At 35.6% G+C, this 24,959-nt stretch overlaps 2 protein-coding genes across 2 annotated transcripts; one reads left to right on the top strand and one right to left on the bottom strand.

Moving 5' to 3' along the window:
• Positions 1-1,001: 1,001 nt before the first annotated feature.
• LOC130672756 (uncharacterized) lies at positions 1,002-2,078 on the bottom strand. The gene is made up of 2 exons (XM_057477474.1): positions 2,040-2,078; positions 1,002-1,949 (listed from the first exon to the last, which is right to left on the bottom strand). The coding sequence occupies exons 1-2, from the start codon at positions 2,076-2,078 to the stop codon at positions 1,002-1,004; spliced, it is 987 nt and encodes a 328-aa protein (XP_057333457.1).
• A 4,825-nt stretch (positions 2,079-6,903) lies between these two features.
• On the top strand, positions 6,904-16,812 carry LOC130672746 (uncharacterized). The gene is made up of 4 exons (XM_057477464.1): positions 6,904-7,285; positions 11,210-11,425; positions 11,524-12,663; positions 12,776-16,812. The coding sequence occupies exons 1-4, from the start codon at positions 6,904-6,906 to the stop codon at positions 16,810-16,812; spliced, it is 5,775 nt and encodes a 1,924-aa protein (XP_057333447.1).
• The last annotated feature ends 8,147 nt before the right edge of the window (positions 16,813-24,959 follow it).

The raw sequence follows: 24,959 nt of genomic DNA, 5'->3' as shown, positions 1-24,959 counted from the left end.
ACCAGCCGAAAATCCTGACAAAATGATTCTTTCAAATTTTTATCGTTAAATAAAAAGAAATTTGATATATATCCGCATTTTTAGCCTTACCCATAACACCTAGGGCAAAATAGACCAACCGGAAATTTCTAAAAACTGATTCTTTCATATTTTTATCGTCAAATTGAAAAAAATATAATACACTAAACCATTTTTCGGCTGATTTGTTATAGCTGGGGCAAATTTGGACACTGAAAATATTCGAAAATAATGTTTATTTTTTCATTGATAAAATATTTTAAATAATGCAAAATAATCTGTAATCTAAAAAACCAAAAAACACGTTTTTTGGGTTCAAAATAATGTCAAATAAGAAATACAGAATTGTTTTATTTTTATTAAATAGCAATTAGTAATTGAGTTAATCGAGGGGAAACGATTTATTATTATATTTAAAAAAATTTTTCTTGAGTAATATAAAACCAAATTTAGTTGTCAAGAGAAAGAAATTCATTCTTAATAATAAAAACAATTAAAAAAAAAAAAATATCATTTTTTGGAGGGAGGCCTCTGCCCCACAAAAATTTTTTTTTTGCCTTCGTGTCCACCAATGATGTGAAATGTAATTTTTCTTTATGTATATTACATATAAAATATTCAAGTAATAAAATTTGATCAATTTTCAGAAATTTTTTTTTTTAACTTTTTTTAAGGGTACCCCGTTTTGCCTGCCAAAAATAAAAATTTTATTTTTTAACTGCAGTTACAAATTTTGTCTATTTACCTCGAATATCACTAAAAACAAAAAGATTTAGCGTATTTTAGTCCTCGAAAACTTAGTATCTCCTTAGGTACCCCCTTTTGCCCCCCTTCCCCTAATATTTTATTTTTACAAATTGAAATATTTTAATCTGATACATTTAAATTATTTACGCTTTATCAGAACATGTTGAAAATGAATATAATTAAAAAACTTTGTAATACATTTTTTAAATTTTAAATAAAAATTTTAATACTGCAATTTAAACAGCAAGACAATTAGCGAGACAATTAGCAAGACAATCACAAAGACAACTAACAAGACAATCAGCAAGATAATTAATGATACAATGAGCAAGACAATCAGCAAGGCAATAAACAAGACAATGAGCGAGACAATTGGCAAGACAATTAGCAAGACAATTAGCAAGACAATCAGCAAGACCTTTATCAAGACAATGAGCGAGACCTTTAGCAAGACAAACGCAAAGACAACTAACAGAACGATTAGTAAGACAATCAGCAACACAATCAGCAAGACAATTACAGAGACAACTAACAAGACAAACAGCAAGACAATGAGCAAGACCATTAGCAAGACAAACAGCGAGACAATTAGAAAGACTACTAGCAAGACAATCATCAAGACAATCATAGAGACAACTAACAAGATAATGAGCAAGACAATAAGCAAGACAACTAGCAAGACAATTAGCAAGACAATTAATGACATAATAAGCAAGATAACTAGCAAGACAATCAGCAAGATAATTAACGAGACTATAAGCAAGACAATCAGCAAAACAATAAGCAAGACAACGAACGAGACAATTTGCAAGACAATCTGCAAGACAATCAAAGAGACAATTAACGAGACAAAGAGCAAGACAATTAGCGAGACAATGAGTGAGACAATTAACAAGACAATCAGCAAGACCTTTATCAAGACAATGAGCGAGACCTTTAGCAAGACAATCAGCAAGACAAACACAAAGACTTCTAACAGGACAATCAGCAAGACAATTGACGAGACAAAAAGCAAGATAATCAGCAGGACAACTAGGAAGACAATCAGCAAGATCATCATAAAGACAATTTGTGAGACAATCAGTAGGACAATTAATAACACCATCAGCAAGTCCATTAGTGAGACAGTCAGCATGACAACTATTAAGACGATCAGCAAGACAATGAGCAAGACAATGAGCGTTCTTATAGTGTTAAAGATTAAAAATGACTAAAATTACAGGTCAAATAAAAAATTGTCAGAAATGTTGTTTCATTTTTTTTAGCAGATTAACGACATCTACAACTTGGTCTAGTCCTAGTTGCAGTCTCATTATCTTACAGGTAAATAAAAAAAATTCCAGATTGAGTAAAAAACTATACCAATATTTAATTATTTATTATTTTAAGATCCATTTTGGCAAGTTATTTTGATCCACAGTTTTAGAACGTTTAAACTTATCACTAAAATATAATTGTATATCACTACACTTCATCTCTGTCGTCATTTCTATTTACATTTTCATCATTTTCTAAATTTTCTTCTTGATTTCCATCTATATCACGATCTATATCTTTATTATAATAAATCAATATATGCTTGCACAAATTTTCGAAATTCATTCGTTGCCTGTTTTTCCGATAATATGCCTTATACAAGCTGAATGACCTTTCAACATCAACACAAGTCAATGGTGCATAAGTCATGCTCCTTGCATCATTAATGTTCCATTCATTTGGAAGATTTTCGAATCTGTCACCTTGAAGACATCTGTTAATGTTAATTATTTCCGTGAATGCAGCATTATCATTCAATACTTGGTGCAGTTTTTCAGTTATTTCTTTCGGAATTTCTTGGTCTTCTTCAATTTCTTCCTCCAAGTCAGCAATGATTTGACACGACTCGGCTAAGCTATGTCCTCTTTTCTCTAATCTCTTAATAGTATAAAGAAGGCATGAAAATTTAATTGCTACTTCTTCAAATTCTTCACTGTTTTCTGGTCTTTGTAAAGATAAATGTAATCGTCTGACAGCTTTACTGTTGCATCCAAAACCCATTAATACATCTTTTACCTCATCATAATGCACACAATAATATTGACAAGCTTCTATCCACGTACCCCAGCGAGTCGTAACCGGTCTTGGTGGCAATGGAACTTGTGGAAGTGCATTTTCAAACTCTTCAAGTCGTGTTCTTGACTTTGAAAATATTTCTTTCACATCAGCAATTACATTATTTATATCGTCGTAAAATTCTCGAACTTTTTCAGCTACGTTATGGCACGCATGTGCCAAACATGTCACATTGATAGCTTTACGGTATGTTCTAGATAGGATTCTTGCAGATGCCTTCATGTATGGTGCTGCATCAATCAAATAAAGTAGCACTCGATCATGATCAAATCCTTGCGGCCACAGTTCGTTCAAGCTCTCGATAACATATGCAGCCATGTTCTCTGCATCAGCTGTATCAACTTTGCTACACTTAATTAGACGCTTAGGAGATGGTCCATCCTCACGTAATGCTCCAACGATGACATTTGTTATGCAGCGACGATTTGAATCAGTTGTTTCATCAACTGAAACCCAAATGAGATGGTCTCCTATTTCTTCACGTATTTTAGAAAATGTTTCTGTATGGACGATTGGCGTATATGTTTTGGCTAAAGTCGTAGGATCCGGAACTTTCAGTTTAATATGTCGTTCTAGAAAATCTTTAAATTCTGGCTCACGTAATTTCTCAAAGGGTATATCTGACTTGATGAGAGTGGCAGCAAGATCCTTGAAACAAGGACACTGGCGATTGCTTAATCTTTCGCTGTGTTGCGGGGTGGGAAAAATCGGTATGTTTTGTCTCCGCATAGCTGCTTGGTGTTTTGAATTCCTCATGTGACGCTGGAGAATCCATTATCTGAACGTTCCTAATCCAGTGGTACATAGCAAGCAACGAACGCAATTATTCTCAAGCCTTAAAATATTTTCAGGTAATTGTAGTTCTCTAACTAGTCCAGTCGAGTTAAGGATTTGTGCTGGTGATAATTCCTGGCCGACTAATTTTTCCACAGAATGATTCAGAATATGCCAAAACTACGACAACCGAAAAAATCCACCTAAAAAGTGCGTCGCAAATATGTTTTTTTATAACAAAATGGTCCAAATTCCGGTTTAACGCAAATATCTAACAAACTATATCACATGGATAAAAAAACCCTTTATAAAACTTGAAGAAAAAAAAATAATGAATAAAATGAGCCCTCATTTAAATTCCTACGAGCTGTAATTTGTAAATTATTTAAATGTTAATCAATTTTCTCGTCAACTCGATGTTATTTTTTATCCATCAGCTGTCCCGACGCCGAAACTTCCCGAAGTGTGATGATGTATGACGAAGCTGCTCGCGTGCTCGTTCGGGACATTTAAAATTTGAAAAATTACTTTTTATTTTCAAGCTGGAAGTCATTAATATTTCATTTAACGAAAAGATTAAATATTAATTAAATTTTTATTCTTATTAAAAATAATTAAATGGTTCAATTCTTAGCTTAAATGTTTTCATACAATATTAATAATTAAAAATATGTTCTTTTCCGTAATTTATTTTATTTTTTGTTACAATCGATTGCCTAATTTTTCAAATTTCTTAAAATGATAAATAAAAAAATATTAATATATTTTCATTGCTAGTATTGATTTATTTATTTACAAAACTCTCTTATCTATAGCTCTTATATATAGCTGACCATCAACTGGAATGAAAATAATAATCAAAATAACGATAATAATAATTATAATGATAAAAATAATAATAATATTAGTATTAATAATAATGGTAAATATAATAAATAATAATATTAATTATAAAATCATAATTAAAAAGAAATTTACATTAATAAAAATTCATTTTAAATTTCGTCATCAAATGAATCAGAAAATTCATTATCGTCATTATTTTCAGCTTACGCACAAACGTCCTTTCATGCCAAATTATATTACATTAATACTTTTGTTGGAATCAATAATTTTATGGAAATATTTTAAATTTTTTCATACAGTATAAAATGTATATATTTAATTATAAGGTAATTTTTATTAATAATTTTAAGAAATTTGAAAAATTAGGCAATCGATTGTAACAAAAAATAAAATAAATTACGGAAAAGAACATATTTTTAATTTTTAATATTGTTTGAAAACATTTAAGCTAAGAATTGAACCATTTAATTATTTTTAATAGGAATAAAAATTTCATTAATATTTAATTTTTTCGTTAAATGAAATATTAATGACTTTCAGCTTGAAAATAAAAAGTAATTTTTCAAATTTTAAATGTCCCGAAAGAGCGCGCGAGCAGCTTCGTCATACATCGTCACACTTCGGGAAGTTTCGGCGTCAGGACAGCTGATGGATAAAAAATAACATCGAGTTGACGAGAAAATTAATTAACATTTAAATAATTTACAAATTACAGCTCGTAGGAAGTTAAATGAGGGCTCATTTTATTCATTATTTTTTTTTCTTCAAGTTTTATAAAGGGTTTTTTTATCCATGTGCTATAGTTTGTTAGATATTTGCGTTAAACCGGATTTTGACCATTTTGTTATAAAAAAACATATTTGCGACGCACTTTTTAGGTGGATTTTTTCGGTTGTCGTAGTTTTAGCATATTCTGAATCATTCTGTGGAAAAATTAGTCGGCCAGGAATTATCACTAGCAAGAGTTACTTTTTGGACCTAACTCGACTGGACTAAACATATCTTAAAAAACTCTGTGCACGATTATTTCCGTCTCCCATTTTTGTTCCTTGAGTTATTCGAAAAAAAAATTTATAATTTGAAAAATAATTTGTTGTAAATTTAAATTGATAAAATTTCGAAACTTACCTTTTTGAACAGACTTGTTAATTAATAGTGACAGATATTAAAACAAACTCAATAAATGCAACTAACAAAAATCAGCTAATAATTCAATTTTAATGAATTTATTTAAAAGTTATTAAGTTTTAAATGCCATTCATTAAGATCAATTATTATAAATCTTTAATTATTCAACTCAATGTTTTACTTTTGAATCTTAGTTTTAAATCACGGCTTGTCAAAAATATCAATCAACATAATAATATTGACATTAGTAACGAAATGAAAGTCAAAAAAAAATTTTCTTAAATAACAATTTATTTTTTTATTTTATTATTTTTCTTCATTGCTTACTAAATTAATGTTTTAACTTAATGGCTAGTTATAATCTCTGGAGTGAAAGTTTCATAATTACAAGTATTTAGAAATGTGTTTTGATAAGTAAATACTATTTAAACTGAAAATAATTATCTCTCCATGATTTAAATCTATTATTTCAAAAAAAGAACGATGTTTTGTTTTTAAAGAAAAATAAATATATATATACTAGCAACATAAAGAAACATTTTTTTTCGTTTAACTCTTTATTTGTTCTTATGTTCATTTAATGCTTTTTATTTAATAAAAAATATTAAATAAACGTCTATAATAATTTACTTCGTAAAAAATATAAAATTCATAATGTATGCTTTGATTTTCTGGATTAAACAAAAATCGACTTTAGTAGTAAAGTCCAGTGATATAAATAAACGGTTGGAAGTTAATCGCGCTACTATTCGGTGGGGGCGTAAATTTGTATCCGGGATTATAATTGCTGAAAGTGGTTAGTTCATTTAGATTGATTTTTATAAGAATTATGGGTAATTGAATTCGTAAATATTTTTATTCTGCAGAGGATATTCAGTGGTTGAATAAACTAATTGTTAATACCAGTGAAACCATCACAGGCTATGACAGAGATGCAGATGATAATAATAAAAGTCATGACACTAGTAATAATGACAGCTGTGATTATAGCACTTGTAATAATGAATTAACTAAATCAGATGTTACTAGTGATGATACTACTGATTTTGATGATGATAATTCTCAAGATGATGTGAGTGAAATTGTTAAAAGAGTTGTTATTGATGAAGCAGTTGCTGGTGATCAGTTAGACAATGGTGAGGCTGTTGCTGGTGATCAGTTAGGCGATGTTCAGGCTGTTGCTGGAGATCACTTGGACGATGGTGCTGTTGATGAAAAAGAGTTATTGATGAGTCTGATGAATCTGCTGATGAAGCAGTTGCTTTAGATAACGAGGTCATGGGACAAGATTGTGTTGTTGCTGATGGAGTTGCTGCTGCTGGTGATCATCAATCTGATAACGGTGAAACTATTGCAAATGATGAAGTCACTTCCGGTGATGAAATAGATAATAATATCAACGAGATTAATAGGAACATTACTGAAGACCGCGTTGAATTAAATGCTAACAGTGAAAGGGTAGAACTGATTCCTGGATCTAATGTCTTTTTAGAGAAAATAATTTTGCAAGAAATTATGGAAGATTATCGTGATAAACCGAAAGAGATTGTACGAAGATTGTTAATCAATATTGTTGGGAAAGGCAATTTAAAAGAAATGACCAGAGTAGGAAGAAAGCAGAGAAAAGCTATTCCACAGAATGTGCTTGAGACAATAGAGAGTAAGTTTTCTTTAAGACCAAATTATGATTCATGAAATGTAACATTTATTTACCCAAATGATTTCTAGAATATACACTACAAAATACACCTGCAGATAAGAAAATTAATGAAGCGAGAGAGCCACACTCTCACGTCTTACGCTTGCTGCACGGTTACAATATTTAGGCCATAAATAATAATTTTTGTACAAGTAAATTATTTTGTAGAAGCGCAAAGTTAAAAATATTTATTTTAAAAATTATCTGAATTTGTAGGCCGTATAGAGTCATAATTGCATATTAATTTCATCAGAAATTTTCATTTTTCACGAAAATAATTATATCTTAGTATACATTAGACTGGGCCAAAAAAATTGACAATTTTTTTTTCTTAGCTATATCGAGAATATTATTCGGAATGACGAAAAAAAAATTTCATGAAAGTTTGAGCCCTTACTATTTATTTTAAGGGGTCTATCATCCCTATTTTTAATATTAATTCATAATTAGATGTTTTACGTCAGAACTGCTAAACCATAGGAGTAAAAAAAATTCATATTCATTTATTCTTATGTAAAATTAAATTCCCTACAAAAAAGATCTAATTGAAAATTTTAGTCAGATAAGCCGTTTCCAATTAATTAAGCTTAATAAATTGATATATTTTTTCGATTAAACATTTTTCCTTTTGAATTTTGTAACTGACGAATCAATTAATATCTAAAAAAACCATGACGGATTTTTGTAGGAAATTTAATGCTCTACAAAAAAGGTCTCTTAATATTTTTTGCTAAATTCACTCCTTCGAAAGTTTTGCACAATGTGACTTGATCAATAATATCTTATTGACATTTTTTTTGTATCACAACCTAAATTTCGATGTTCGTTTATGACATTCGATATTTGAATATATCTTTCTATTTAATTCACGTGAATTTGTTCGCGATCGTCATTTTCATATAGGGAAATTTGCGCGATTTTTTTTTATTATATCCGCATTGTTGAGCACCAACTTCCGTACCCTGTTAATTATATATGATATTTTTTTTTATTTGTTTATGTTTATTTATATGACGTATTTTTTAAAAATATAATTACATCATATAAGTTCGTTAATTGCTGAACACTTAAATTTTAAATTCAATTTTATAAAATAAGTTTTTTTCATTCATGATAATAAATTTATTATAACAACAATTATTATACAATTACAATTATTAATTATAATTAATGAACACTTGATTTTTGAATTTTATTTTATAAATTAAGTTTTTTTTCATTTATGGAAATAAATTAATTATAATACTAATTATTATTATTATAAATTTATTATCATGAATAAAAAAAACTTATTTTATAAAATAAAATTAAAAATTTAAGTGTTCAGCAATTAACGAACTCATATGATGTAATTATATTTTTAAATACGTAATATAAATAAATATAAACAAATAAAAAAAAACATCATATATAATTAATAATTATATATTTAAATACGTAAACGTAGTTGAATAAGTCATAATTAATTTAGTTATGATAATAATTTTATTTGTTTGTTGTCAATAATAAATTCTAGCGCCATCCCTAAAAAAAATTATTTAAGTCCTTACGGAAAAAAAATCTCAGATAGTACTCATTGCTATCTTACATGGAACTCTCTACTATGATACCGAGTAACCAACAATATGTAAAAATAGACGCAGGCGCTATCTGCAGATAGCAGTGGGTCATATGTTTAAAAAGTAACCTTTGCTATCTGACATACGACTGGCTGCTATGTACATAGAACTGGGCAATATGAAAGAGTGTAATATGTAGGATAGTAGTGAGCAACATCCACCATGGCGCTGAGAACAATGTAGAGAGTAGCCAGTACTACGTAGATAGGACCCACTGCTATTTCAATTTTTTTTTCTACAGATGGCACTGACTACTATCTGACATTGTAGCCAGTTCTATTTATTTATTTCGTGCAGTCGAACATATAATTATATTTTTGACTCTTCTTGTTTAAAATAATCATAATTTTCTTAAGTGGGAAGGAAATATTATTCATTTTATATTTGACATTAGAAGAAGCGTTGTACTGGTAAGTACAGTGTCAAGTACGCTCTACACTGCAGAGTCTTTACACACACACTGACGTCAGTAAGTTGACTGCCAGGTATAAAGTTAGCCCAATATTTATCCTTAAGACAAAAATATTCGGAGGATATTTCTCAAACTATTATGAAGAAAACAAAATCTCCAGTTAACTCACGTTAACTAACAGATAATTTTAATCGTAGGATAACTACGAGTGAAGAAATCGGCCATTAGTCTTGTAACGAGTAGCTCGTGTCCCAGATATAAAGTCAGTAATAACCAGACGTGATAGTGAATTACATTTAGTTTATTTGGTCTGTTATTCAGTGTATTAATTACAATTAGCCAATTAATACAACAATCATTTAGTATTGTAATGGGTCCACTTATTTTATCAAATCGATTGTGGCCTTGATAGGGAAAGGGCCCACACATGTGTAAAATTTAAAGGTGTCTTACGTACTTGTCTAGCTATGTTCAGTAAAATCAGGACGAGGGTAACCCCGTACTGGACCACGCAATATTAAAATTAGAGAGAGAAATCTTATACTAAACTTATCAGGAAGGTTGACATGGTTAAATAGTTAATTAATATATTTTAGTTAACTGATAACTATGGAATTTATTAAGAACGAAGTCGCTCTACAAATAATAAATAAAAATGAATGTGAATGTTGCGTAAATTTCAAATGTTCGCGCCAGAACACTTGACAACTCTACGCTCTACTATACCAGAGGTGCTGCTATCGACGCGCCCTCTGATACTCGGAATTTCAACTCGATAGCCAGCTACGCGGCAACTGGCATTACTCTACAACACTTGTGATAGAACACCACGTGCTACCAGTTTTTATTGTAATTCAATTACATCGTGTTAATTATCGTGCTCAGTTAATTAATTCATTTTGATTACCACTCGCAAACTCATCAGGTATTATTATTCATCTATATTTTTTATTTTCATTCTCAATTTAATTTATAAAATCTGTGATCATTTTTGTGTTGACCACGTGTCAAATTAACATGCCGGTTATACATATATATACATATGCTCGCAATCACGTGACTTTGCAGCCACAAATAATTATTCTTAATTATATTTACTTTCATTACTCATCGATTAACTATTTACTTGGACATGATGTCAACTGGTGTGACTGATGTCATCATCCAGTCATCCAGTAATCTTAATCTCAAAAATCAATATCAAATTTTATTTGTGACTGCAAGGTAATTATTATACGTTCAGTCTCGGCTCGCTAAGCATCTATTAAGTTCATACTCGGCTCTTACTCATTCTCAATGTCGCGTATCAAAATTAATTGTGACAAAATGTATACTCGAACTATTGATGATATTTGTAAATCATTAATTGTTAATAATTTACTCTTTATTGCGCTCTTTTGTATAAATTAATTCACGTGTATGGTGCCGTGTAAATTTATAAACTCGTATTCATTAAACTCAACAAACTCGATCTTCAACTACGCTCTATATGTATATAATATAATGTTCATGTGTACGGTGCCATGCAATTTATATAAAACTCAATTAAACTCAAATGCAATCGAATAATGTTCAATAAGTGCTCTAATATGAGCTCGTGATCGACTCTTGTACTCTACGCTATTATCTGTGATTTATTTTTATTAAATATGGACAATACACCAAATCAGTGACTTCTTATTTCTTTCACCATCCCGATCCAGCAAACTAAATATTTAATGTAGTTTTTAAGTTAATATTTTACATTATGGTCCTTTGAGCCGGATCGGATGGTGAAAACCGCGTAAAAGTGATCACAGAAAAAACTCGTGTTTTCATACTCGTATAAATTCTAATCCTACAATTACTCATCAGATTCAATGGCTGATGAAAAGAACTCGAAGGGAGATGGAGCGCCCAAGGACGATTCTCCCTCTCTCCCAATCACTCCGAATGTCATCATCACCGGAAGTGATGAGCACTCGACCACGCCAACTGGGATAACACCAAAACCACCAGGTAATCCCAGCGACTCCGACATCACTGATGCGGAGACTCGCAAGGCACTCGACACTCAAGATCCCAAGAAGCGTACTCGCAGGAAGTCCGCCAAGGGATGCGAACTCGAACTCAGGATCAGCAACTGTCCAGATTGAGGCTGATCTCTGACATTGAAACTCGTGCTTCAGCACTCACCGCTGCGGCAGGTGCAGCATCACTCAAGGCTCGACTCGACGTACTCACCCAGGAGTGGCAGGAATTCTCCGTTATCCACGACTACCTGGCAGCCAACGCAACGGAGGATTTCCTCCAACACTCGTACATCAAAGATGGCATCTTTGATGTAACATACCGGTCTTACCTGGGAGCTCGCACTCGCCTATCTACACTCATCCACGAACTCGACACTCCAGCTCAACCAACTCAAGCTCAGAACTCGACTCAACGCTCACAGAGCAGCGTCAATCTCGCTCCACTCAACATCACTCCATTCTCTGGCGACTATGCCAAGTGGCCAGAGTTCAGGGACATGTTTAAGTCCGTGGTAATCAATCGTGCTGGCCTGGAGGACGTCGAACGTCTTCATTACCTGAAGACATACCTTACAGGTCAAGCAGCTCAAGCAATCGCCAACACACCCATGTGCAACGAGAGCTTCTCACTCGCCTGGGGTGCCATTTGTAAACGGTATGATGTACCTCGCTTACTCATCGGTGCTCAGCTCGACAAGCTGGTCAATCTTCCAGCACTCACCTCGCGCTCGTCAAAACAACTTTACTCGCTGATTGATCAGACCCACGAGGCGATCAATGCGCTCTTGGCTCAAAAGGTCAATCTCCAGGATGGGGACTGCTACCTGCTCACTCACATCATCATCTCAAAACTCGACCGCTCAACTCGTGAGGCTTGGGAACTATCATTGGGAGCCTCTGTTGAATTCCCAAAACTCAACCGGCTACGTCAATTCCTGACAGAGCGTGCTCGTGCTCAAGAACGCTACGAGGAAAGTACCTCAAAGGCTGGTGATCATCAGAAATCCAGTCACTCGAACTCGCACTCAAGCTCCAAAGGCCATAAGACCTCCTATGCTCATATGGCAACATCCTCGGCTCCAAAATCGGCTGGAGCATCAACACCAGCAAGCGCTCAACCCAAAGCGGTGGCTAAAGCACAGTATCCGTGCGACCTGTGCCAAGGTGATCACTACCTGGTCAGATGTGACCAGTTTGGCAAAATGACTCCACCACAACGAACTCAGCTGGTGATCCAAGCCAAACTGTCTTGGACACCACCGAGTCGAGTCATGCAACTCACCATTCCGTTGCAGAGTGTGTCAGGAACAGCACCACTCGATGATTCACCCAGGAATCCCTGCAACGCAAACTCAAGGTGCTCCTGCTCAAACTCAATAAGAATTTGCGCTTCCGCACGACACTCAAGCACTCGACACGCACTCGCACTCGCCTACTACAAGCTCACCGCACTCAAACAACACTCTTGCCCACACTCAAGCTCAAAATACTCATGATCGCAGCACTCGTACTCATCACTCGCCCACTCAGAACTCAACAACTGGTTGTACTCAAACTCATCATTACGCTACGTTACTAGCAACTTGTCAAGTCTACGTAGTGACCAAGTTAAGTACTCACCCAATACGCATTCTCTTAGATACCGGTTCTGAGATATCCTTTGTTTCAGATTCATTGATAAGAATGCTCAATATTTCTCGTGCTCGATCACACCTTACTATCCTAGGGATCGGTGCAGCCAAGGCTGGCCATACCAGAGGGTGTGCAACTCTCACTCTGCGTTCATACCACTCGGATCAATCACTCACGATAAAGGCTCACATCCTCAGTGGTTTAACTGCTAAATTACCATCTGACCAAGTCCAAAACACCGACTTGGCACAGTACTCGCATCTCACGCTCGCAGATCCAGAGTTTGGAACCCCAGGTCCAACGGATGTCATCCTTGGAGCTGACTACTGCGGCCAAGTCATCACTGGCGAGATCATCAAGTGCAAATCTCCTGGATTACTCGCTCAAAACACTATCTTTGGCTGGATTATCATTGGTCCAGTCCAAGCTCGGCTCAACAAACCACTGAGAATTCATCATGCTGTCTCCAATCATCATGATCAAGATCTTCAAGACTTACTAACTCGATTCTGGCTCCAAGAAGAGGTCAGTCCAACTCAACTACGCTCATTAACTCCCGAAGAAGAGGCTTGTGAAGCTCACTTCCGGGACACTCACACTCGAGACAGTTCTGGCAGATACATCGTCAGACTGCCATTGATATCAGACCCGCAGCATCTGGGGAACTCATATACAGCAGCTCGTCGCTGCTTACAACGACTCATGCGACGTCTTGATCATGATGCTCGGCTCAAAACACTCTACATGAATTTCATGGCAGAATATCTCGAACTCAAGCATATGGTGCCTGCGGCATTATCTACATCATCAATTCAATACTTCCTACCCCACCATGGGGTACTGAAAGAAGACAACAACAACTTCAAGATCCGTGTGGTCTTCAACGGCTCAAAACCAACCAGTTCAGGACTATCACTCAACGACATCATGCATACCGGGCCAAAATTACTCGTTAACATCTTCGACGTACTCATCAGCTCACGACAACACCGGTTCATCTTTATCACAGATGTTACCAAAATGTATCGACAGATTTTGGTTCACGAAAAGGACCAAGGTCTGCAACAAATACTCTGGTTTGATAAGGAAGGAAACATCATCCCCTTCAAACTTACCACAGTTACTTATGGGACGAAATCAGCTCCATTTCTCGCTGTTCGAGCCCTGCTTCAATTAGTCGAAGATGAAGGACATCGATTCCCACTCGCAATCGATCCACTCACAAAAGGACGGTATGTCGACGACATTTCCGGAGGCGCAGATGATCTCGAGTCACTGCAAGCAGTTGCAGATGATATCGAGGGTCTGTGCAAGGCGGGCGGATTCCCACTCGCCAAATGGGCAAGCAATCACCGCAAACTACTTCAGCTCAATCGTGCGGAAGCGATTACAAAATACAAAATAGAGGATCCAGAAGTCAGCACCATAATTCTTGGGATGTACTGGTCTTCAAACAAGGATCAATTCTCGTTCAAACACTCGCCACCATGCTCAACTCAACCATGCACAAAGCCTGCCATTTTATCAGAGATTGCTCAGATCTTTGATCCACTGGGATTCTTATCACCACTCATAATTCAAGCCAAAATGTTCATGCAGGAACTTTGGCTTGTAAAACTCGGCTGGGACACTCCATTGTCTGCAGAATTACGACAGAAATGGACTTCATTCAAAACTCAACTCGATATGATTCATATCGTCAAGATTCCCAGATGGATCCACTCGTCCACGAACTCGGCTCTAGAAATCCATGGATTCTCCGATGCCTCGCAATTGGCGATGGCTGCGGCAGTATTTATCAAGGTCCTACCGACAACTCGAACTCAGAGGGCAAAGGTTACGCTGCTTTGCTCTAAAACCAAGGTGGCACCGTTGAAACCCCTAACGATTCCACGCTTGGAACTCACTGCGGCTCACATGTTGGCAAAACTCGTCAAACACTGCCAGACTACACTCAACTACTCGCATGTGCCAACATATCTTTGGACCGATTCATCAATCACGCTCACGTGGATACACTCGCACCCGTCTCGCTGGAAAGACTTTGTCAGGAATAGGGTGTCATTTATTCAAGAACTAATTCCAGATGGCCACTGGAAGTTTGTCCCTGGCACTGACAATCCAGCAGATTGTGCAACTCGAGGCTTGACAACCAGTCAGCTTAAAACTCATCAACTATGGTGGTCTGGCCCATCATGGTTGCTCGAAGACTCGCCGTCCTGGCCAACCAGTCCTATTCATAAAGATGCAGATACTCACCTGGAAGAACGTCCAGTCAAATCACTCTATGTTTCGGCTCAACCACTCAACTCGTCTTGGACGCTAATGGAACGTCCAATCCCACTATTGCGTATGCTCAGAGTTACAGCAATCTGTGGGAGGGTACGCGATATAATCAAACGCATACCACACTCGACTCTCGCTCGTCCACTCACATCAACTGAAATCAACTGCGCACTCCAGTTCTGCATCAAGGAAACTCAACGTATTCATTTCTATTCTGAACTCCAATTACTCGCAAAACAGGCATCATGGCCCAAGGATCACCCATTTGCTCGGTTGGTGGCTTATCAAGACACCGATGGCATCATCCGAGTAGGGGGGAGATTGGAAAATGCTCCAAACTCAGATCAACAGAAGCATCCTGCAATTCTACCTCGTGATGCTGCTCTAACTCGACTTGTCATCTCTGATGCCCATCAGCGTACCATGCATGGTGGTACTCAACTCACACTCGCTCATACTCGACTCCGATACTGGATCATTGGTGGACGTCAACCAGTACGTTCACACATACTCAAATGTCTCGTCTGTGCTCGTCATCGAGGTGTTCGCGCTCAGCAATTAATGGGACAACTCCCAACTCAACGTGTCACTCCAGCGCCACCATTTTCTCACACTGGAGTTGATTACGCTGGTCCAGTATCAATAAAATCATGGAAAGGTCGAGGATCCAGGATATACAAGGGCTGGATCTGTGTGTTTGTCTGCCTGACCACATCAGCAGTTCACGTCGACCTTGTCAGCGACTACTCATCATCAGGATTCATAGCAGCTCTCCGACGGTTTATTCACCGTCGAGGGGTATGTACAGCACTCTACAGCGACTGTGGAACGACATTCCAAGGCGCGTACTCGGAACTCAAGCGGCTCTTCACTCAAGGCACTCAAGAATCTCATGCTCTACTCGATTGGGCCACTGTGCATCAAATCACATGGCATTTCAATCCTCCTGCTGCTCCCCATATGGGTGGTAAATGGGAAGCCGCAGTGAAATCGGTGAAACATCACCTAACTAGCACACTCGGAGAATCAGCCTTCACGTTTGAAGAACTTACGACTCTTTTAACGCAAGTGGAGGGGATTTTGAACTCGAGACCATTGGAGGCTCTATCCGACGATCCTCAGGATCCTTCATCGCTCACTCCAGGTCATTTTCTCATTGGGAGACCAATCGTTGCAATCCCTGAACCTTCACTCATGGATACAGAAGTATCAAGACTCTCTCGCTGGCAGTTCATTCAGCAACGTGTCCAGCATTTTTGGAATCACTGGTCCACCAGTTACATTCAACGTCATCTGGCTCGAACCAAGTGGCATCATGCTCGCAATGACATCAAACTCGGCTCACTAGTCCTTCTCACTGATGAACGAACTCCACCAACTCGATGGCCACTCGCGAAAGTGACTGCACTCCATCAAGGGAAGGACAACCTCACTCGAGTGGTAACCATTCAAACAGCCACTGGTACTCTCACTCGTCCAATTGCCAAGCTCGCACTCTTACCACTTGCTCCAGAACCAGATGCCTAACTTAATGGCAAGCTACTCATCAATCATCAGGTACTCAAGATCATAATCAGCAACTCTGTTCCTGATGGCGGGCGGAATGTTGCGTAAATTTCAAATGTTCGCGCCAGAACACTTGACAACTCTACGCTCTACTATACCAGAGGTGCTGCTATCGACGCGCCCTCTGATACTCGGAATTTCAACTCGATAGCCAGCTACGCGGCAACTGGCATTACTCTACAACACTTGTGATAGAACACCACGTGCTACCAGTTTTTATTGTAATTCAATTACATCGTGTTAATTATCGTGCTCAGTTAATTAATTCATTTTGATTACCACTCGCAAACTCATCAGGTATTATTATTCATCTATATTTTTTATTTTCATTCTCAATTTAATTTATAAAATCTGTGATCATTTTTGTGTTGACCACGTGTCAAATTAACATGCCGGTTATACATATATATACATATGCTCGCAATCACGTGACTTTGCAGCCACAAATAATTATTCTTAATTATATTTACTTTCATTACTCATCGATTAACTATTTACTTGGACATGATGTCAACTGGTGTGACTGATGTCATCATCCAGTCATCCAGTAATCTTAATCTCAAAAATCAATATCAAATTTTATTTGTGACTGCAAGGTAATTATTATACGTTCAGTCTCGGCTCGCTAAGCATCTATTAAGTTCATACTCGGCTCTTACTCATTCTCAATGTCGCGTATCAAAATTAATTGTGACAAAATGTATACTCGAACTATTGATGATATTTGTAAATCATTAATTGTTAATAATTTACTCTTTATTGCGCTCTTTTGTATAAATTAATTCACGTGTATGGTGCCGTGTAAATTTATAAACTCGTATTCATTAAACTCAACAAACTCGATCTTCAACTACGCTCTATATGTATATAATATAATGTTCATGTGTACGGTGCCATGCAATTTATATAAAACTCAATTAAACTCAAATGCAATCGAATAATGTTCAATAAGTGCTCTAATATGAGCTCGTGATCGACTCTTGTACTCTACGCTATTATCTGTGATTTATTTTTATTAAATATGGACAATACACCAAATCAGTGACTTCTTATTTCTTTCACCATCCCGATCCAGCAAACTAAATATTTAATGTAGTTTTTAAGTTAATATTTTACAGTGAACAATAAATATATAATATGACTGGTGAAACTGAGTTGACTGTGATAAATGACTTGACTGATTATAATATTAAACAATTTCACAAATGACTCTATTGAATATTATAACAATAATAAATTTTATTCTAACAACTTTACTCCACTCACTTCAACTCTTTTCACTTACAGTAGTAGTCAGGGAAAAAGTCTGCCCACGATGGTTGCTGCGAGCCAATAGAACGACCACTCGTCATCTTTGGGCCTCGTACCTCCCTCTACGCAGGCTGGCCAACCCCTAAAACCAAACGTTGAGGAACTCGACCACAGTGACCCCAGCGCATAAGTGGCTGTACTATCTTCCATGTTGGCAGTTGTTGAGGAAGGAGGTGGGATCTTTTGGCGCGAGTCGAAATTTATTTTAAATTGAATGCTAAAGCATTCCACCCCGTTACAGTATTGTACAATTATAGGGCCAATATCAGGCTGTTATTTAGTACGATCGATGAAGGTTCAGTACATGTAGTTACAGTGATATTAAACGGTATTAAAAACAGTTAGTCGATTAATACCAGATATTTGTAACCAGTGTGTGTGCGTTGTGGCAAATCCTCACTATCTTATCCAATTAAGTGAATGAGACCGCTGTTAAGGGCATATATCACGGTTCTATTTATTTATTTATTTATTTATTTAACTGGTCATAGGACAAAGTCCTCTGATGACCATAAGGAAATATAAGTATAAAATACTAAATACAAAGTGTACATTATAATATCAGCATATAATTATCTAAGTTGTTCAAATATTTAATTATTCGGATATTCGGTCTCCCGTTACATTATTTCTTAAGAAAATATAAAACTAAAAATGAGGCTGTATTCAAAAAGAAAAAAATAATAAGTTTAAGTACAAAAAATGATAATAAGTTCAAGTACAAAATACAAATTCAATCAAACTAATGAATTCTTCTCAAGATTAAAAAGATAAATGTACCAATGTCTCTTGAATTCTGATAGTGTCGTAGCCGTAGTGATGAATGGTAGTAACGAATTCCAAAAGGCTGTGCCTTGGACCAGAAAAGAGTGATGAAAGATAGCAGTTCACGGGATAGGTTCAAGAAGCGTATCAGTCCTATTGTTGTCCCGGTGCCTCGCAATATTATGATTTAATTTACGTTTATGCACAACAAGTTATTTTTGTCCAGCTTAAGTTGTACGTCGATTGCCGAAGTCGAAAAAGTGACTTGAGACTGTACTACAAGTTTTGCTAATATGCCCCTGCCATGTTAATTTCCCGTCCAATATAACTCCAAGATATTTAAAGCTCGTTACAACTTCTAATGGTTCTTCATGGATCAGTATTCTCGGTATCACGTGTGTATCAATTAAATTGATACATCGCGCACTACCAAAGAACATCGCTTTTGTCTTGAGTATGTTTATATTGAGCCTGTTTTGCTCACACCATGTCGTAATTGAAGTTAGGTATTCCTTAATTTTGTTAAGAGCATCACCCAGTTCACTTGGTTTGAATCTAAGGTATATGGTACCATCATCAGCGTAAAAAATGTATGAACAATAGCTAGGCACTTCGAGAGGTCATTGATGAGGAGTGAGAAGAGTAACGGGCCAAGAACGCTGCCCTGAGGCACGCCAGTTTTACAGTCTTTCCACGACGAAATGTTTTTAATATTCCGTACTGCGTGTTTTCGCCCAACCAAGTAGGTAAAGAACCAGTGTATAACCTCAGTCTAGAATCGAAGCATATGAAGTTTACGAAGCAGTAATAAGTGATCTACTGAATCAAAGACCTTCGTGAAGTCCAAAAATACTGCTACGGTCATCTGTTGTTCATCAATATCATATCTTATATCATCAGCAAATCTGGTGACAGCAGTGTGAGTACCCATACCAGGCCTAAAACCCGTTTGTCACGGATCCAGTATATCATAATCATTTAGATATTTAGTTATCTGGTCAAGTACTATGCGTTCATTTGCTGAATTAGAATCGGTAGCACATTTCCGTATCATTAAAGCTATCCAGTACATTATCAAATGATGGAGGAGTTCTGCCAGAGACCGCAGTAGCATAGTAGTTACTTAATTCTTCTGCACTAAACTCTAACTGACTTCGTGTTTTCAACGAAGAAGCCGTGAGTTCCAGTCTATCCATTTCTCGCCAGAACTTCTTGGTGCTATAGCACCAGATATACCCGCTTGACTAAAGATTATCTGCAGATAAGCACTTTGTTCATTCTTCCATAGTGATTGCGCGCGTCGACGAAGTACTAAGTATGATTCCCACGCTAAAGGGTGGCCACTTCTTTTGAACTTTCTATAGTTTTTATCACGATCTTTCCAGAGTTCTCGTAACTCTGATGTGATCCACGGTGCTGGACGATGTTTTGTGCAGAATTCACGCACAGGAACACATTGTTCTACCATATCCTTGATGAGTTCGTTTAAATTATCTAGATGTGAGTTTATTGTATGTTGAGAGCCATCACCAAAGAGTAAGTCATGGCTTATCAACTCAATTAACTCAGCAGGAACGTCTAGATCAGCATCTTTCCAGGCGGGGTATTTAATGTGCCGCCTGTTTCGGGTGCTTATACTTTAGACAAATGTAAATTAAATCATGTGATGACAGAAATGGTTGGCCCGATTGGCCCCATGATTCCAAGGCAGATGATATGATAATGATTGTAAACTCCAACGTTCTCTAAACTCAGCAATACGTTTCATCTTTAATCTTAAGCGAAATGAACATGTTTCGCCTTACAGACGTGAACTGGGATGGCTACCCATAAAGAGTCGTCGTATTTATTATACTTCATGCTATTTTTATAAATTCCTAGAAATTGGTAAACCTTATTATTTGCGCGAATTATTTCAAGATGACCTTACTGTAGGAGGCTCTGAGAGACTAGCAGCCAAGAAAAATAAGATCCTCTTTAAATATCCGAATTTCAGTACAACTTAATATGAATCTTCCTTCGTTGTTACAGCGATACGACTATGGGAAGAATTACCGGAGGATATTATAAATTCGTCTAGCTTGGAAGTTTTTAAAAACAAGATGTTTGATTATTTATTTAATCTTGATGTTAAATCCTAAACTCTCAGTCAATTATCTTGTGTTTTATTGTTAGTCTTTAAATTCTTAGTGAACTTACACGATGTAGATTCTCCTTGATTTCAATCTCCTTTTTTAACTTCCCGCTAAGAAAATCGATGATTTTCGAAAAATTCGGAAAGTTACTGTTTTCACCCCGATTTTTAAAAATCGAGTTTTCATCAGATGTCGACGTTTTGAGGTCCTAGGAAGCTATTCTGACAATTTTCAGAATGATGTCCGAGTGTATGTATGTATGTGTGTGTGTAAACTCTTTGTAACTTTTTAACTAATGAACCAATTTGGATGTTAAAGGTGGCAATCGAAAGAGCTTGTTGGCCGTCAACTTTTCTAAAAATTTCAGATCATTTGATCAAGTATACTCGATAATGTTGGCGAATTAAGAAAAAAAAAAATTTTTTTTTTAGTTTTTTATTGATTTCTCAGAAACGAGTTGAACGATCGACTTCAAAATCTAATCAACTCTATAACTTTATAAGCCACATCGAATGCGACCACAACCATCTCAATCGGTTAATTTGCTCGAGCGATATCGTTGGACAAACAAATGGTAAAAAACGGTTATTTTCAATTATCTCTAAAGCGACTCATCCGATCAATCTCAAAATTTAATCAGCTCTAGAATTCCAGATAACGCGCCGATTGCTACCTCAAACGTCAAAATCGGTTAATTAGTTCAAAAAATATCGGCGCTAAAAAGTTAAAAAAATAACATAAAACGTTATTTTTTCCGAATAAATCAAAATATAATGTACTAAATGTGTCCGAAATCATACGAACTATTCCTCTTTACAGTCTCTTTCGATCATCATAGAATGTCATCTAACTTGTTCTTTAGATTAAATCATATTATCAGCAAAAAATTGAGAAAGCCCAGTTTTTAATATGTTCCACGGATATTTCATATATTATTGCTCTGACCTAAGTCAAAACTCACTCAAATCTTGATTTTAATCACTAACATTGATTTCTGCCTCGATACATTCATTTCAGAGAACATAATCGGGAATTAAAATTTAAAAACCGTTCTTCATTAATGATTTTCGATTCTCAACTTCTCAAACTTTAGCAAAGTACGTAACTTGGTAGAGCCCGAAAAGCTCATAAAAAATAATCCTAGGTAATTGCATTTTCGAGTTCGAAGAGCTTGAAAATATATTCACAGTAATATTTTCAAGCTCCTTGAGCTCGAAAACAGCGGGAAGTATTGGGGCTGGCTCGCAGAGTCAACCGACGCCCGGATTCTTTCTTTTTTGTTTGCTTTTTACCGTTATTTTGATGACTCTTAAATTTATCAGTTAATTCGTTATAAATTTAATTCTTTATAAATTAATTCTTTATAAATTAAATTTTTTATATTCATTTTTAATTTTTTACAAATTCATCTTTATCTATTGTTAAAATATTTTTTATGAACACTTCAAATGTATGTAGTTTAAACTGCACAATAATGTAAGAAATTCATATGTAAATTTTTCTCTTTGCTATTTGGCATTAGCCTTGGCATAATTAATAAACTAAACTAAACTAAACTAAACTTGATTTAAATTTATAATCAATTATAAAATACTTTGATACTTCATATTCTAATATATTTAGATTCACAAGTAATAATTTATCAATGATCATTTTTTTTCTATAAAAATTATAAAAACGCATTAATCATTTAAAGCTAGCGACTTACGGTACTGGTCGGATCTAGGGACTTTTACCTTATTATTCTACAATTTTGATTTGGTTTTTACTTACACTGATCCACGTCATAAATCCATTAGCTTGTTCTAAAGCGAACGGCTTCCAAGTTTTCTTTGCACCTGTACTCATTACAATCGGGCGAAACAAATAAGAAGACACTCTCCAGGCTAATACGTCTTGTGGAACATTTTTTGAGTCATTCAAAAATTGAGTGGCTGCTTTTTTAGTTTTGGCAACTTTTTATATTTTGACATGTAATGTTGGCCACTTTTCCTCCAGTGTATTTGTTTCAGCAATTCGCATTAAGTTGAAGTCTAATTTAAGCAATTGTACCACTAATGGACTTCTCCATTTCTTGAAATTATTGAAATAATCAAAAATACTTTTCGAATTATTTCTACGGTATTTAAAAGTCTTTTCCCATAAAAATAAAATACGGGCAGTATCATCAGCAATACTTTGTGCTAATTCATCGATGTACAGCTTAACGGTTTCATCAACTTCACCACCTTCTGGTTGTTTATCTTTTTCAGCAAACTTCAAAACTTCAGACTTGATTATTTTAGATAAATTTGTAAAACGGCAAACTAACTTTTAGGCAAACAGAAAAGTTAAGATATGGCCGTCGTATAGTGAAGACGTGTTACATTCGCTCTTAAGCAAAAGTATTTAGTCAAAGTAAATTTAACTAAATAACTATTCTGGTGCTCTATATTTTATGCATAAAGTTTGGTTGCTTTCGCTAATCATAAAATTACAGTATTTATCAGAAGGAATTTTGCTAAATAACTATTTTAGTGTTCAATTTTTGTGCATAAGGTTATTTATACTTGATATTTAGTCATAGACCATATACTTTGTAACGGGCATATATTGTGGTTATTCTGTTACTTATCAATTCTGTGATTATCCATTACTCGTCAAGTTTATTGATTTGCTTACTAATTTATCGACTGCTGCAAAATGCCGAAACCTATATGTGCACTCTGTTATACTGAAATGGGAAAGCAGACTGATTGTGTTACGTCGGGATTGTCTTGTAATCATCAATTTCATGCGAGTTTTATTTTATTAAGATGCTCTTTAGATCTCTCGGACAACGTTTTATCTTATTTAAAAAACAAATGCTCTTTGTGCTCAATTGCAGATGAAACAACAAAAATTTTGGACATTGTTAGCCAAAAATCAAGTAAGCTGGATAAACTGGCAAATATAACGTCAACATTGAATCAAGTTGTTGAAAAAATAAATAGTTATCCGTCAACGATTAATGATCTAAAAGCAGAAGTTACTGAAGTGAAACAGGACATCAATGATATGAACAGTAGAATTTTGTCAAACACATCGGGATTAAAATCTCTTAAAGCAACAGTTAAATCACACGATTCTCGACTTTTGTTTGTTGAAAAGAAACTTTCGGACACATCGTCAGAAATTTTGTCAGCATCCGATCGATTAATGCTTTTGCGTAGTGCTTGTGATCGTGTTTCAAATCAATTGATTGTTACTGGGATTCCTGAAGTAGAAAGCACTGTTAATCCACGAACACTGGCATCAGTCTTTGTACCAAAATTAGCTTCATCTTTGGGAGTCTATTTGGCAAATGGTGATGTTATTCGTGCTCAACGTTTAGGAAAAGTGCCTGCGAGTAACTCTGTGTCAACTACTAACAGTAGTATAATTAGATCAAGAGCAATTGTTATAGAAATGGTGTCCACTAGTATTTGTAGCAAGCTTATTGAAGGAAAAAAGTCACAGCCAGTGTTACTCGCTTCAGACATTGAGAAGGCTCTTCACGTATGTACGGTTAATATCAATCGTAAAGTGCCAACGGAATTGTATCGTCTTCGATCTGATGTCTGTAAAAAGTTTCCGAATATTAGCTCAAAATTTATTTGGACCTCTAACGGAGCGGTGTTTGTTCGTAACGATGCAGACTCAAAACCCATTAGGATTCTTTCTGCAACTGTGTTGCGTAATCACAACTACATTCAAATTTGATTGTAGTTGTACTTCCGGCAAAGAGAGGCAGCACCTACTGGGGCCTAGTGTCTTGCAATTAAAACTTGACTTGCGCAGTGCGACGCATGCGCGTATGAATTTCCTGCCTCGTGTCGAGAAGACCGACGCCATTATTCTTGCGTTCATATAATTTCAAGTGACACCACGTGTTTATTA

Source organism: Microplitis mediator, chromosome 1, assembly GCF_029852145.1.
Source record: "Microplitis mediator isolate UGA2020A chromosome 1, iyMicMedi2.1, whole genome shotgun sequence".
Lineage (NCBI taxonomy): Eukaryota > Metazoa > Arthropoda > Insecta > Hymenoptera > Braconidae > Microplitis > Microplitis mediator.
This window is presented reverse-complemented; position numbering and strand designations above follow the sequence as displayed.

What these genes read in the sequence shown, in the direction of transcription:
- LOC130672746 (XM_057477464.1), top strand. Translation starts at nt 6,904, where the DNA reads ATGGGACAAGATTGTGTTGTTGCTGATGGAGTTGCTGCTGCTGGTGAT. An exon ending in CACTCAAGATCCCAAGAAGC is followed by an intron (nt 11,426 to 11,523) that starts GTACTCGCAGGA and finishes CTCGTGCTTCAG; the next exon opens with CACTCACCGCTGCGGCAGGT. An exon ending in ACTCACCATTCCGTTGCAGA is followed by an intron (nt 12,664 to 12,775) that starts GTGTGTCAGGAA and finishes ACGACACTCAAG; the next exon opens with CACTCGACACGCACTCGCAC.
- LOC130672756 (XM_057477474.1), bottom strand. Translation starts at nt 2,078, where the DNA reads ATGAGACTGCAACTAGGACTAGACCAAGTTGTAGATGTC. An exon ending in TAGACCAAGTTGTAGATGTC is followed by an intron (nt 1,950 to 2,039) that starts GTTAATCTGCTA and finishes TAACACTATAAG; the next exon opens with AACGCTCATTGTCTTGCTCA.